This window comes from Neolamprologus brichardi, chromosome 17 (genome assembly GCF_056152115.1).
Source record: "Neolamprologus brichardi isolate AB-2024 chromosome 17, ASM5615211v1, whole genome shotgun sequence".
Lineage (NCBI taxonomy): Eukaryota > Metazoa > Chordata > Actinopteri > Cichliformes > Cichlidae > Neolamprologus > Neolamprologus brichardi.
Window position 1 is genome coordinate 12,720,157 of NC_142120.1, and position 13,757 is coordinate 12,733,913.

A 13,757-nucleotide genomic window follows, 5' to 3' on the forward strand; every position below is an offset into this window, starting at 1 on the left:
TGGTGGGAGCGCTGGCGTATAGGGGTGCCCTCATACTACAACACACTCACCGGCCCAGTTCTCAGGTTGTTTTCCTTTAGTGTCTTGAGGTGTGTGAGTTGACACATCAGCACTCCTGTTTATCAAAGCTTTTATCACCTCACCACTGCTATGTCACCCCAAACAGGAGGTGCCCCCTCTTTCTCACACACACCAGCACCTCCAGGGGCCGGCGGGGGTTAAGAGGAGGGGGGTGTTGTTGACCTGCCTCGCTGATGTGAATGACTTTAGCAGAGACAGGATCCCTCTCAGACTATGCAGGTTAACTACCAGCATGTGTTCCCTTTAACAATGAGGTTTCATCTGGATAAGTCGAAAACACACTGGAGCGCTACATTCTCCGTGTGCGTGGAAACATTTATGAATAAAATATTGCAATTCAAAATTCAAAGAAGTATATCAGACAGTAATCACATTTTAGGCCAAGCATGAATATAATATTGTTATTAAGGAATTGAGACTCACATGTCGGTACTTTTTCTAGCACCACCATCTTCATACTGAAAGTTTCAAATAAAAAAAAAAAAGATAAAATAAATAAAAACCTAAAAAAAAAAAAGTCAAAAGTTTCACCTTGAATAAAATAATGCAAGACTTTTTATCAGACTTTCTCCCCTGTATGTATTTAATTCCACCCATATTATTGGTTAGGTTCTGCTTGTTCTTATTCTGCTTGTCCATTTCAGGGTTGCATAAGTGCTACCGTAGGCTAAGAAGCAGGATACAGCCTGGACAGGTCAAAGGGCTAACATTTACACCTGCGGCCAATTTAGAATCGCCAGCCCCATCCATGGCTTTGGACTGTGGAGGAGGCTGGAGAACCCGGAGAAAATCCACACAGCCGTGGGGTGAAGAACATGCAAACTCCACCAAGACAGTCCCCAGTCGACCGGTGGATTTGAACCCAGGACCTCCTTGCTGCGAGGAAACAGTGCTAACCAAAAAAAAAAGAACAGGAAAACGGTGTGTTTTGGGAATTTTTATTGGGCGTATAATCACACATCCTGACGGCACCCTGAAACAGCTGCAATGAAAGGTATAAAATGTGTTAGAAGATCGTAAAAAATCATAAACATGTGTATGATGTCTGTCAGTCTAAAAAAAAAAAAATAATCACACATTACTTAAACAATAATTTAATAAAAGATGCCATTTCACTTAAAAAGTGAGCCAATGATTAACTTTTTAAATTATTATTATAATTACAATTTCCAGATGTCAACCGAGAACATAAACATGTAGACAATAACTTATTTTATGTCTAAGAGCTTTATGTAAAGTATTCTTAAAAAAAAAAAAATTGAATTAATAAGTAAATTAATGTATTCATTTAAAATAATCAGAAAATTTGAAGCAAGCAAATGAAAAATAAAAACAAAACCCTTCCTCTAGGGCTACTGCTGTTGGATGTAGAAACTCAAACATCTATGTCGGCTCTGTCAGTTGTATTTATTTGGAGTTTTTAAATTAAAGTCAAGCTCTTTTGTGTGAAAGTATTTTCTCTCCTTGCTAATCGTTACAACCTGAGATCAAGCAGTGAGTTACTGTACGTGGCCAGAAAGAAATACTGGGTGAAAAACTGAAAGCATATTAGTTTTAAAATAAGTCGTTAGAATAGCATTAGACAGGAACTGATGACGAACGATAAAACAAAAGGAAAAAAACAGGAAATGGGGAGGGATGACTGGAAACTATAAAAACCTAACCATTCACAATAGTTCTATCCACTACACTGGCTTCATCATTTCTTTCAAGTCATAGCACCCTCCTCTCTCTCTCTCTCCTCTCTCTCCCTGTCGCTCTCTTTCTCGCCGCTCTCCTTCCCCTCCCCTCCCCTTCTGTGGATGGTGTAGCTCTCTCTCTCTTTCTCTCTCTCTCTCTCTCGCAGTCTGGTGGAGCTGCACACAAGGATTAGAGGGTTGCTGTGAGTGTCTGCTCAAAGAGAAGAAGGCAGAAAGAGATATCTATTTTTTTTTTAAATCTCTAGGACAGGATAGCCTTACTGTTGTGGATAAGTGTTCTGATTTACCTTTGCACAGCATCTACCTCTCATCTAAATCGCACCAAACTGAAGCGCTGCTGCGCCTTCACCTGGGGGACGACAGATCAGCCCGGGGGACTATCTTGCCTGGACCTCCACACGGGGAGCCATGTGAGCAGCACCCCACCACCACTACCGACTTCACACTACAGAAGTCCCCCTCCACAGTCTGCACTCTGAGCTGGGGAGCGCAACCAGGATTTTTCACCCCTCTCTCCCTGGAATCTCTACTTTCAGGGCTTGAGTGTAGGGACTCTCCAAGCTTGGTGCACCCCAGTGGAAGGCACTCTTCTCAGGGCACTGGTCGGGCTGTGAGTGCCCCCCTGGTCTGGAGGCCGGCCAGCAGCACTCCAGCACCATGGAATACCTTCTTGGGATTGTAGTGCTGCTGTGTGGGGCGGTGCAGCCGGGAAGAGGAGTTAATCCAAAGCACAACGTACCCAGACTAAAGCTGTCATACAAGGGTAAGCCCATTCTCCATTCTCCCCTGGCTCCAGGTTATATAGGCTCACCGTAGTAGCTGGTGCTTTTAGCCAACACTAGCCTGTCCAGTTTATTTTTCTTGCCCATGGGTTCTCTTTTATGCTTTGCTTTTCATCTATTCTTCCTCATGTTGAGTATGGCTTTTTCCTCCTCTATTTCTGTGGATCTATTTCTGCCTCTGTGTCTGTCTCATTCACTCTTTCTCCCTCTTGGTCAGCATACATGATCTAACTCTCTCCTTAACCTACTGTCTTCCTCACTCCCATTAACTCACCCCTTCTTTCTGGCCAGTTCTGTCTGTCACTATCCCACTTACAAATAGTCAAATTGGTTCCATATGCTGTGAACGGCTCTTGCCTGAAGTTAAATGTATATATTGGCCCCTGTACCAATTTTCCCTTGTGCTGTCCCCTTGTGCTAGTACTGTACAGCCCTGTTAAGTGCTCTGCACGGGCAGTAGAGCCTCTGTTTTAATAGCTTCTGTCCCGAAAACTCCTGAAAAAAAGGAGGAGATCTGCTTTGGTTGTGACACAGAGCCCCTCTTTATGGGGCCAGGTAGATTTCTTTACTTCACATTACTGTATCCTGTACGGATCCAACAGTTGGAGTGTGTGTGTGTGTGTGTGTGTGTGTGTGTATTAAATCACCTATTGCACTAGAGCATACATTAATGGTTAAATTTATTAGTTTTCTCCTATTTTTCATCTTCCTTTTATGTTTGTTTTACATCGTGCACGTGTAAGTTTTTGACGTATATAGCAAACATGTTATTCTCTCTCCTTGTGTGTTATTTTGAGGGGAGACTGCGGAGCGCCGGTTCTTCCTCTCCTCCTCCCTCTTTCTCTCTCTCTCTCTCTTTCTGTGTCTCGTCTCCTCTCTCACACCCTACACTAAATCAGGCTCTTTGTAATAGCAGACTTTTCATCGCAGCTAGAAATAACTGGCAACATTTTTGGCATTTTTTTTTTTTTTTTTTTGCTTTTTAATGTCAGTGAGGGAAGGCTATTGTGGTTCTTTGTCCTAAAACATGACCGAAAGTATATGCCTGGGAGTGTGGTCTCTCAATTCTTTATTTTCGTCCCGTTTCCCTCGTAAGACGTGCCCTCTGAAAATTTACGAACAGGCTGATTTGCCGTCGGGTTGCAGCCGAAAACACGAGCGTGCGGTTGAAAAGTACGCGTGTGCGCTTCGACTGTCACCCAGAGCTTTTGCTCCTCACATGATTTCAGTCCAAGTTGAGGGAAAATCACATTTCGGGCTTGAGGAGGGTGAATATGATGTTTGTCACAAATTCATTCTCTATCTTTAGACAAAACCTTTACTATAACTTATGTTTAGAGGCCTGCCATGTGACATGCACGTTGTAATTTGGGAGTAGTATATTTTCATTTATCACCCTTTCAACTTCCAAATGTGTATGATTGCATGTGTTTTAAATCCAAAATAAAATCTGTGTGAGATAGTATTTAAAATTCTAAAAAAGAAAAAAAAAAAAGCCATCATCATACAGGAATTCAAAGGGTGATGACATGCATTTTCCACATGAGCTGAATAAATCTGGAAAGCATCATTCTTGAACTCACCTGCTGCAAGTCATGTATCCCCTGGGCTCCATCTCTTCAGTTCACACGAAGCCAAGCCTCTAGGCATGATGAGACGATGTCATCCCTTCTTTACCCAGCCATCTGTTTAAAGAATGTGAATATAGTTCCCTCCTGCCCCCTTTTTGTGATCCTCTTCACTGTTCAGTCTGACAAGTGAACATGTTTCTGACAACAGCACTAGACAAGAGATATGTCATCAACCATCAAAGTCTGTATTGACTGACTGTGTGAGTGATGGACGAGTGAGAGCAGGTCTGCTCGGGAAGCCTGTCACGCTAGACGCACTTTTATGGATTTCTTTCTTTTTTCTTTTTTTTTTGTGCTAAAAGTGCATCAAAGCTTTGTTGTTTATGTATGTGTGCGAATGTTCTTGCCACATCTTGGTGTGAGAACTCAACACCCTCTCTTGTGATTTCCTCCCCTTAGACTGTAAGTGGTGTCTCTGCATGCGAGTGTGTGTGTGGAGCAAATGTGTCAGGTCTTGCGTGTCCCCATATAATTAGACACCTGGTTGTGTGCATGTGCGTGTGCCCGCGCGCATATGCATGAGCTCACAGATAAGTTTCTTTTATTGTGCCGTTGCATCAGTGTTTCTATAATTATGCGTGATTGCATTCTGCTGTTGGCTTGCGCCGTTGTGCATGTCACAGCGCGAGCGGGCGTGGGGTGTAAAGGCATGAGAGCGTATCGTGCGCCGCTCTCTTTGTGTGTCACCGCTCGCCAGCATCTGCGCCTGTGTCTCGGGCCCACAGGTGTTTGATGGCTCTCTTGATGTCTGTCAGGAGACAATTCGCAGTTCACACCCACATTGTGACGGATGGAGGGAGGAAAGGGAGGACGCTGGTAGAAATGGTGGAGGAGATGAGATTCGCGTTTAATGAAGGAAGAGCTGGCAGTTGATGACGCAAAAGGATGGGAGGCCGGGCTTCGAGTGAAGTGTCGCTCATCCCTTCTCCCCATGCAAATCCAGCTTAGTAATTAAGTCAAATAAACAGCAAGGAGGAAAGCTCCCGGGAAGGACGGTCGGGCAAGCACCGAGCAAAAAGTCCAGCACGAGAGCCGAGAGTGAAGGAGAGACTCCCAGGCATAGGACGGCCACAAGAACTAGCAAGGTTTGTTATTTGTGGAAGTCATATAAACACAGAGCATGTGAGCAGGGGCCCATGAAATCATTCTCAAATGAGCACTGATGACACGCCTCCAGGGGCCGATAGTCACACAAGACGGAGCGATTTTCTTCTTCTGGAAAGGACAGGCGGAAGATTGCAGAGTGAGCAGTTTGTGACGGAGAGCGGCTGAGAAATGGGAGACAGGTAGATAAAATGACCTCTCATGGGACGGCTGGCAGGGCAAGCGCGGAGTAAATGATTTCCCTGTGGGGTCAGTTAGACGTTCAGCAAAAAAGGGATCGTGCTCTACGGGGACGGGACGCTGATCAAAAGAGTTAATGATTTTCTTGTCTCCTTGAGACCGAAATAGCGCTTACTTACGTCGCCTTGAAGTAGTAACACAAGCAAGGAAGGCGTAAGGTGAAACTCAAGTCCAAGTTCAAATGATCTTGCTTAAATTCGTGGCACGTGTTGATACCATCTCATCACAGTTCTGCTCGCGTGAAGAAGAATTTAACGCTGTGTGTGTAATGTTTTAAAGCAAAAGAAAAAGGAGAGGCTGACTTGTTACTCAAAGTGAGTCATTAGCACCTTGAGTTTTTGAGCAACACATGTGGAAATCATCACTTTAGAGTGAACTGCGACTGCTCCACAGTCCTGTTGCACCACTGCAATACATCATGCATGCGAATCACAAGGAGAAAACACGGGTACACTCCCATGGATCAATGCATACCTGCACACACATTCCTGAACAATCGATGTACAGCACTCTCCCTTACTGTGCCATCAGGAGGAAGACTGACCCCTAAAGGTCATCTGAGGTGCATGCAGCATGAGGGGCCTTTCTGTGAAACTCCCACCAAGACCCAATGTGTCGGTCTTAAATGAAATGAAAAGCGAGACTTAAAAACTTTAAAATGTCCCATCAAACAACCTGATAAATACTCTCAGCGTGTTTGATTATGGAGCATAGGTATGACCTCTCAGCGCCGTCGCAGACGCCCCACGCTGGCTCGATGGGTGGAGCTGATGAGGAGCCGGGGAATCTGGAGTTGGCTCACAACCCTTCAAAATAGACACTTGGTGTGGAACCGCACTCGACGCAGTCAGTCTGGACTCAGCCCCCATAATAAGCCTGTCTGTGCGTCCGTGTGTGCTTGTGTGTGGGCGTGCCTGCTCGCCTGTGAAAATATGCGCCTGTTTGTATGTTTGCGGGTGTTTGCATGTGCGTTGGGTTCGTCAGTGTGTGTCTTTTCTATTTATTCTTTGATATGTGAATGAGCATCTGGGTGTCTCGCTCTCAGCTTCTCTCTGCTGTATCTGTCCGTTCTTGCGGGCTGGGGCTGACAGAGCGGATGTAGATAATTATAAGGTGTTCGTACAACGCGGCAACTTTGGAGATGCCTGCCTTCGTCTCGCTCTTTCTCTCTTTCTCATCGTCCTTTTCTCCCTAACCCTCCTCCCTCTCCTGCGGCTCAGTCGCTTCAGTTGAGGAACCACAACACCGCAGACCTTAAGTACAATCTTCAAGCAAGCTCTGTGTGTGTGTGTGTGTGTGTGTGTGTTTATAATTTTTTTTTAAGTTCGTCTCCTTTTCCCGTCTCTTTGATTGCAGCTCACTTGATACATATCTTTTGGCTATCCTTCTTTTCAACTCTTTTTGGACACACACACACACACCCACACACACTGAACTGCCCTCGTCTTTTCTCCCACACAGCCACATTCCAATAGTATAAACCAATGTTTTGCACTGGTTTGGTTTTCAACTATGCCCCTGTGTTACATCGGAATATATTACTTTTCCTTCCCCTGACTCACAAACCTGACCACAGAGTTTGGTGAGCTCCCACCACCCCGAGTCCACAAGTTTAAAGATGGCAGAATGAATTTGTGCATATGTGTGTATTTATGTGACACTCATTGCCCCACAGATACCCAGCTCCACTTGGGAAACAAAAACAAAAATCCATTCATCAAATCCCTGAAAAAAGCAAATCTGTTTTCACTGAGCTTTTATACCGCACCAGCTGATCTCATCCTGTGGCATATAAGAATATAATGCAGGAGGAAGACAGCAGAACCCTTGGTGTAACTTGCAACTTCTATGAGCATCCGTTGCATGTGTCTTCTTCCCATCGCTTCCATTTTTAATCAGCTGTTTTCTTTTTTAAATTGTCATAATAAAATAATCTGCATGTGCACTCAAATGTCACAATAGAAGGCAGCGTCAACGCAGTTGGTGTTTGCCGGGAGATGAATATGTGTGCGCACTGCAATTGTGTATGTTTCGCTGTGCATTCTTTGTGCCTGCGCGCGCGCATAAACACAGTACGGGCATGCACACGGGAAAAATATCCCGTGTCTTTGCATCTGTGTTTGGGATGTAGGCTTAGGTTACAGCATGGTGCAGATTGCTGAACCGTGGGTATGAATGGGTCCCGCCACCTGCTAAGTCTTGTCAGTCAGATGGAGAAAGGGTGCACCGTTCAATCTGAGCAGAGTCGCGTTACAAATGAGGGGGACATCTCTGCAGAAAGACGGACCGAGGGACCGACAACAGACGAATAAAAGGGGAGCGGCTAACAAGGAAATGTTAAGAGAAAGTAGAGTGTGTAATGATTTTTTTTGCACAGGCTGATATTACTAAGCATTAGTGGCTATTTCTAAAAATTATAGACACTGTTAACGATTTTAATCTGACTCTACCAATTTTAGTGTTATACTGTCCAAATCAGAGGTCAACTTGAAGTAACAGCGCCTTAAAAATCACTTTAATTTAAGACTCAATTTAATGTGAGCTCATTTTTTTCCCGTTTCCTCAGACTTGCTGTTTTATTCCTGTCATAAATAACAGGAACTGCATAAGACATAATGAGGAGGGGTTGAAAACATATCGCTTCATTATGACAGTATTAGTCTTGACAGTTTAAATTGCTTTCATTATCATTTTCCAGTGGAACTGCCTTTAACAAAGTGCACACAGCAATAATTCTTTTTTTTTGTTGTTTTTGACACGAAACCTAATTTGTTTGCACAAAACCCTCCCCCTAAAAAAATGCTGCACAGAGCTGAAATGTGCATCCTCGCCCGTGGATTTGTGTCGCATCAGTGTGTTTGCTGTCACGTTCAGATTCCTGGCCCTGCCTCATTAATTTGTAATAAAATGGCAGAGCTGACATTCAGCTACACTGTACAGCTGACAGGCTGCACTAACAGGCAGTGGCTCCAGACATGACCACCGTAACCACAGCCTGGTTCCTCTAAAAGTCCATCCATCAAACTGCCTGGTGATAGCACCAGTGGCTTTGCAAGAGGAGTGATTTTTTTTCTTTTCTTTGAGTCTACGCGTACGTGTGCTTGGGTAGACACGACCATTTCTGCCAGTTTGTTCATACTCCGAGAAGTTTGGATGGGTGGCCGCTTACGTACAAAAGTCAGTGTTTAGATTCCCTTGTGTGTCTGTGTTTTCCTTAAAAGTAATAAGAACCAGGGCAGGCCTCATTATACCGTGAACATTTAGTGGTGTGTGAGTGCGGTAGGCACGGCCAGGCCTCGAGCCGTCTGTGGTCGTAGCCCTGGTCTGTGGTCCAGCCGTCCAATGACAGGAGGAGACGCACGCTAATGAAACGGTTCCATATTTGACCGCTTTTGTTGTACGCAAGCTTTCTACGGGTTTCTGCCTCTGTTTTGTCATTATCCTTGATTTGAAGGAGGTTTCTGTCTGTTGCTCTCTCTCTCAGTCTCTCTGTTTTTTCCTCCCGTCAGATTTTCTAGTATACCGTCCTCTTGTATCCTGTATTTCTCCTCGCTCTGTCTTTTTCTCTCTCCCTCTCTCTCTCTCGAGGGAAAACAGGCATGGCATACGGTGACAAGGAAGTCTAGCATTTGGGTTGAAAAAGATGAATGAGCTGTGTGGTGAAATTCAACACATACTTAAACTATTCATATAGATTCGGTGCGGTTTGGGTTGTGGTCACGTTTTCCTTATTAGGGCCTCTGATGCATATTCTGTTTTCACATACACTGAGTCATATTCACGGGACAGAATATGGTATTAAAATGTCCCATAAGATACGGTACTTGACTATGAGTTATGGCTGTGAGTCACTTTTGGTTAAAAAATAGAAAATTATTATTGAAACCGTGTAGAAATCAAAGGAAACTTGCTCATTCTTCCTGCAAAGCACCATCACTGTGGCTTCAAAAGCAAATTTGTGACATATTTAGTGTGGCTGTAGTAAATAGTCCATCAACACGGGCTTCATTCACGCACAACCACACACACACACACACACACACGTGCTCTGTTCTTCTAGAGTAAAACACTCATGGGAGTTCCTCTTAATTGTAGAGTTCGGGGCACCGTGTGTAAGGAAGCACATTTCCTGTCAGAGCTGTCACTCAGCTGCACCTGAATGAGAAATCCAACAGTCCAGGTTGTGTTATACAGACAGTCGCCATGGAAACCAACCCACACCTGCTACTGTGCTTAGAAAGAGAGCGAAAAGGGAGGGAGGAACACCGAGAGGGGAGGTGAACTTTTAAGGCATGTGTGGATATCCTTGAGCTTAGGATAATGTTTGAGCACTTTGTTAAGCAAAGCTCTCTGCAAATTTCCATGCGGCGGCTGTCTCCTCTTTCTCTGCCTCACACCTGCGTTTTGTGGCCGAGGCCATCACAAGAGAGGCAAAATGTACACTGCACCACACACAGAGAGAAAAGAAAGCATTCAAGAGCTGAGATGCCAAACCAAACCGCTGGAGATATTATAGTACTGTTCGCCTTTTCTTCTGCAAAGCAAAGCTTGATAAACACGTGCCATTTTTTCCCCCCCCGCGTGCATGTGAATGGAGTAGGTCTTTCGTAATACTTAGATTTACACACTCGTTGAATCCACAGAAACGGCACCTATGAGGTCTAAATCACACACCGTGCAAGAAAAAAAAGGTTATAAACAAGACGTGGTCGAATAAAACGAGCATTCACTTGGACGTATGAACAAGGGGGGAAAAAAAGACTTTAAAAAAGAGCGACGTTGTTTTAGTGGAATATTATCCATCTGTTGATTCCCAGTCAAGTGTTTTCCTCTGTCGGGCTTTTATGTTTCGTGTCACCCGCACAGCACGCACATCCTCGCATACACGCATTCAGATAAACATAATTTAATGCCTCGTCGCCTTTCTTTCATGTGGTTTCATTATTCTGCTATTGCGTGGCATGTAGGCGTCTAAAACGCCTGGCTGTTTGGAGAATGGGGGAGTGAAGAGTACTCCATAGACAATTGCACTTGAATTTTGAATGTAGCTTTTTTTCCCCCCCTCTAGCTTTTTAAGACAAGAGCCAGGTTATTTTCCATAATGGAGTATGACGGTGAGCAAATGGTAATTTATTTGAATGAATTGCTTGTATTTGCCTGTTTCAAGCTGCGTCCTTGATTATTTGTTTGCAGTTATTGAATATGAAAACAAAGACGTATAACGGCTGTCGAGTAGCCTACACGTGTAATAATGTAGATCAGCGTATATGGCCATTCACTCTTGTGTTATTGTCAAAAGGAAAAGAATACACTGATGGCACGGAATTTCCGGTGTGTTTGCATATTTGCATCTGCGTGTGTAGGTGTGCCCTTGGCATATTTGTCTGAAGCCGTCCGCATCGGCCGTTGTGCCTTTTGCAAAAGGAAACTGTGCGAGAGAAAGACAGCAGACAGAGGATGTGTGTAACAAGAGACAGTGAGGAACAGACACAGAGTTGTGTGTGTGCATGTGTGAAATGAGGGGAATGTGTAAGCATGCACCAGTATGTGTTCAAACGTCTCCGTGTTCAATGGCTAGTGTAAGCAGACTGTGTGCGGTGAGGGGGCATGTGGCTTTGTATGAACGCATACGTGAGGAAGAGTGTGTTTCTGTGTGTGCGTCTGTGTGTGTGTCGGGGGTCCGGGCAAGGGAAGAGCGCTGGAGGTGGAAGCTGCTGAGTGCGCTCACTGTTCCACGAGTTCGTGCTGCATAAGCACAAATTCTGATTGGATTACAACTTGGACTATGTGCGTGTGTGTGTATATATGTATATACATATGTGTGTGAGTGTGTGTGTGTGTTTGTGTTCAGAGAGAGCTAATGTGGTGTATACATTTAGGTCAATATCTGCATGTAAGTTCAAGGGTGTGGCAGGCATTTTAAAAACTAGAGCGCTGTGAATTCATGTCAGACCTGCTTTTCTTTTGTGTGTTTTTGTGTGTGTGTGTGTTCGTTCTATATGTCCGCTGACTGCTTGAGCGTTTGCTTGGTTACTGTATTTTGTATGAGCTGTGCCTTGTGCTCTCTATCTTCTCTTGTTCCCTTTTCCAAACGAGTGTGTCTGTGTTTAGGTTGGAGGTCCTTAGGTGCTTACGCCCCAGTTCCTCCGATTTTCCAAACCGCAGTAGATCCCGGCCCCAGATAAAGGCTCTCTGTGTGTTTTTGTGCGCACAGGCCACCTTGTCTTTGTCAGAGTTACCACGTGTTGAAATATGTGTGCGGTGATTTATTTATTTATTTTTTGGCCCATTTGGAGGAAACTTTTCATGAAGGATCTCAGATACTGACAACTGGACCGCAATTCTAACTCAACTCATATTCAAACGATGATGAAACTGAAATTTGTCCTCTGGTTTGTTATTTTGCTGTTTTTGAAATCGTCCAGTCTTCCTCTCTTCCTTTGTTTTCATCTTCTATTTTTTTTTCCATTTCATCCTCATTTTTTGTGCCCAGCTTGGCTTTCTGCCACGTCCATCACTTTTTCCGTTACGCCATAGCGAAAACACGAGAAGACCTCTTCTGGCGTCCTGTCGGCTGGAAACAGCATATCCTGACTTCCCTTCTCAAACTCATTTCCTGACCCTGCTATGTCATGTCTTATCGGTAAACTGAAAAAAGTGGGTCCCGACCGGTTAGCATATGATAACAAAATGTTTATGAAAATTGCTCTTAAGTTAAACAATGACTTCCTTGAGCACTGTGGATTTATTTTCCCGTGGCAGCCGAGTGTGTGCAAATGTGAATGCCAGCATGTCAGTGTGCAGGGAATGGCCCGCGTAGGAAAAGATACCTACACGCACTGAAACCCCCACACATGTGCTCAACCCATGTGTGGTACAGTACAAAATTTCACACAAATTCACTCCCACTCCCCTCCAGGTTCCTTAACCTCAAAGGTAGCCTCAAACAGAAATCCAACTGACACAGATGAGCTGCGAGCGTCTTTATTAGGTGATGACCGCTCCTTCTCACAGCCCTCATCCACCCGGCTAGCCCTCGATCCACAGAGCTGGTTGACACACCACTTCCTCCGTATCCCCTTTCCATCAATCCACTTTTTATGTGGACACAGATGTCTAAGATCTTACACATTGTGAGCGGGCACAGATGGCTCCTATAGCAGCCCGTCAATCAGAGCTTTGTCGGGAGAGCACGGAGATCACAATCCACTGGACTGTATACTCTTGTGCGTGTTTTCAGATAGATAGATAGATAGTTATTGGAGCAGCATACAGTGAAACGCAAAAATGATGGTTGACATATTGGATATTCATTTTTGTTGCCATGTAATGATGTTACAGAGTTTTATTCACAATGATAATTAAATATAATTTAATGGGTTTGGTCAGCGTATTCTCTCCACAACAGAAATATGTAATAAATAAAAACATTGCATTCTTTCAAATTTAATTAGGACAGCAAACAACAATCTTTTGATACATATTTTCTTTCTTATTTTTGTGATAATTATTATATTATTATAATTTAGTTCACTTACTAAGCAGTTCTAATATCCGTGTCAGGTCATGTCATACTGTAGATTATTTTGGGGTTTTTTTAAATAAAATTGCCTTTGATTTTGCATAATTGTAAAAATCGGTTTTCTTGGTTGTTTCAGGCAAGTAGGTTCACGAGCATAAACGATTAGATAATCCGGAGTGGGAGTGCTGTTCTTTGTTAATATAATACTGTTGCTCTTGTGATAGCTGACCCTGCAGAGTGGAAGGGACTCACCTTTGCTGATTAAACTTTAACTGACTGGCTAGACTTCAGCCAATATGCCAGGTCTTTGGTTTTACATTCAGCTTGACCACATATTATAAGTTTATGCATGATGGCTTCGCACACATGTGCTGTAGTATACGTGCAGCCGCAAACTCATTTATGTAACAAAGTAACCCGTTTAAAGATACATGGACACCTCCGCACATACTTGCTTACACAAAGTGTCTCCCCTGGCCTTTACTCCATATGAATTATTCAGCCAATCACACGGCTGAGCAGTCTGAACCGCGTCCCTGATTGGGACATGCTGTGTTCACTTAAAATGTCTCACGCTATACTTGACTGACAAGTGTCCGTGCAAGTGTTTGTGTGGAAACACAATTAAGGAAACATGAAATCTCCTTAATATCCTACAACATTATCATAGATAGGGAAGAACTCTTTGTTTGTTCTT

The 13,757-nt window shown here is 43.9% G+C and overlaps 1 protein-coding gene across 2 annotated transcripts in view; it reads left to right on the plus strand.

Moving 5' to 3' along the window:
* Positions 1 to 1,546: 1,546 nt before the first annotated feature.
* Positions 1,547 to 13,757, plus strand: part of sema3aa (sema domain, immunoglobulin domain (Ig), short basic domain, secreted, (semaphorin) 3Aa) — a 36,175-nt gene continuing 23,964 nt past the window's right edge. Inside the window, exons 1-2 of one of the 2 annotated variants that reach the window (XM_006780748.3) lie at positions 1,547 to 1,963; positions 2,079 to 2,544. In XM_006780748.3, coding sequence (XP_006780811.2) covers positions 2,439 to 2,544 — 106 coding nt within the window. In that variant the 5' untranslated portion in view covers positions 1,547 to 1,963; positions 2,079 to 2,438. Of the gene's footprint in view, positions 2,545 to 13,757 lie in introns of both variants that reach the window. The other variant, XM_006780747.3, reaches the window with a different exon arrangement.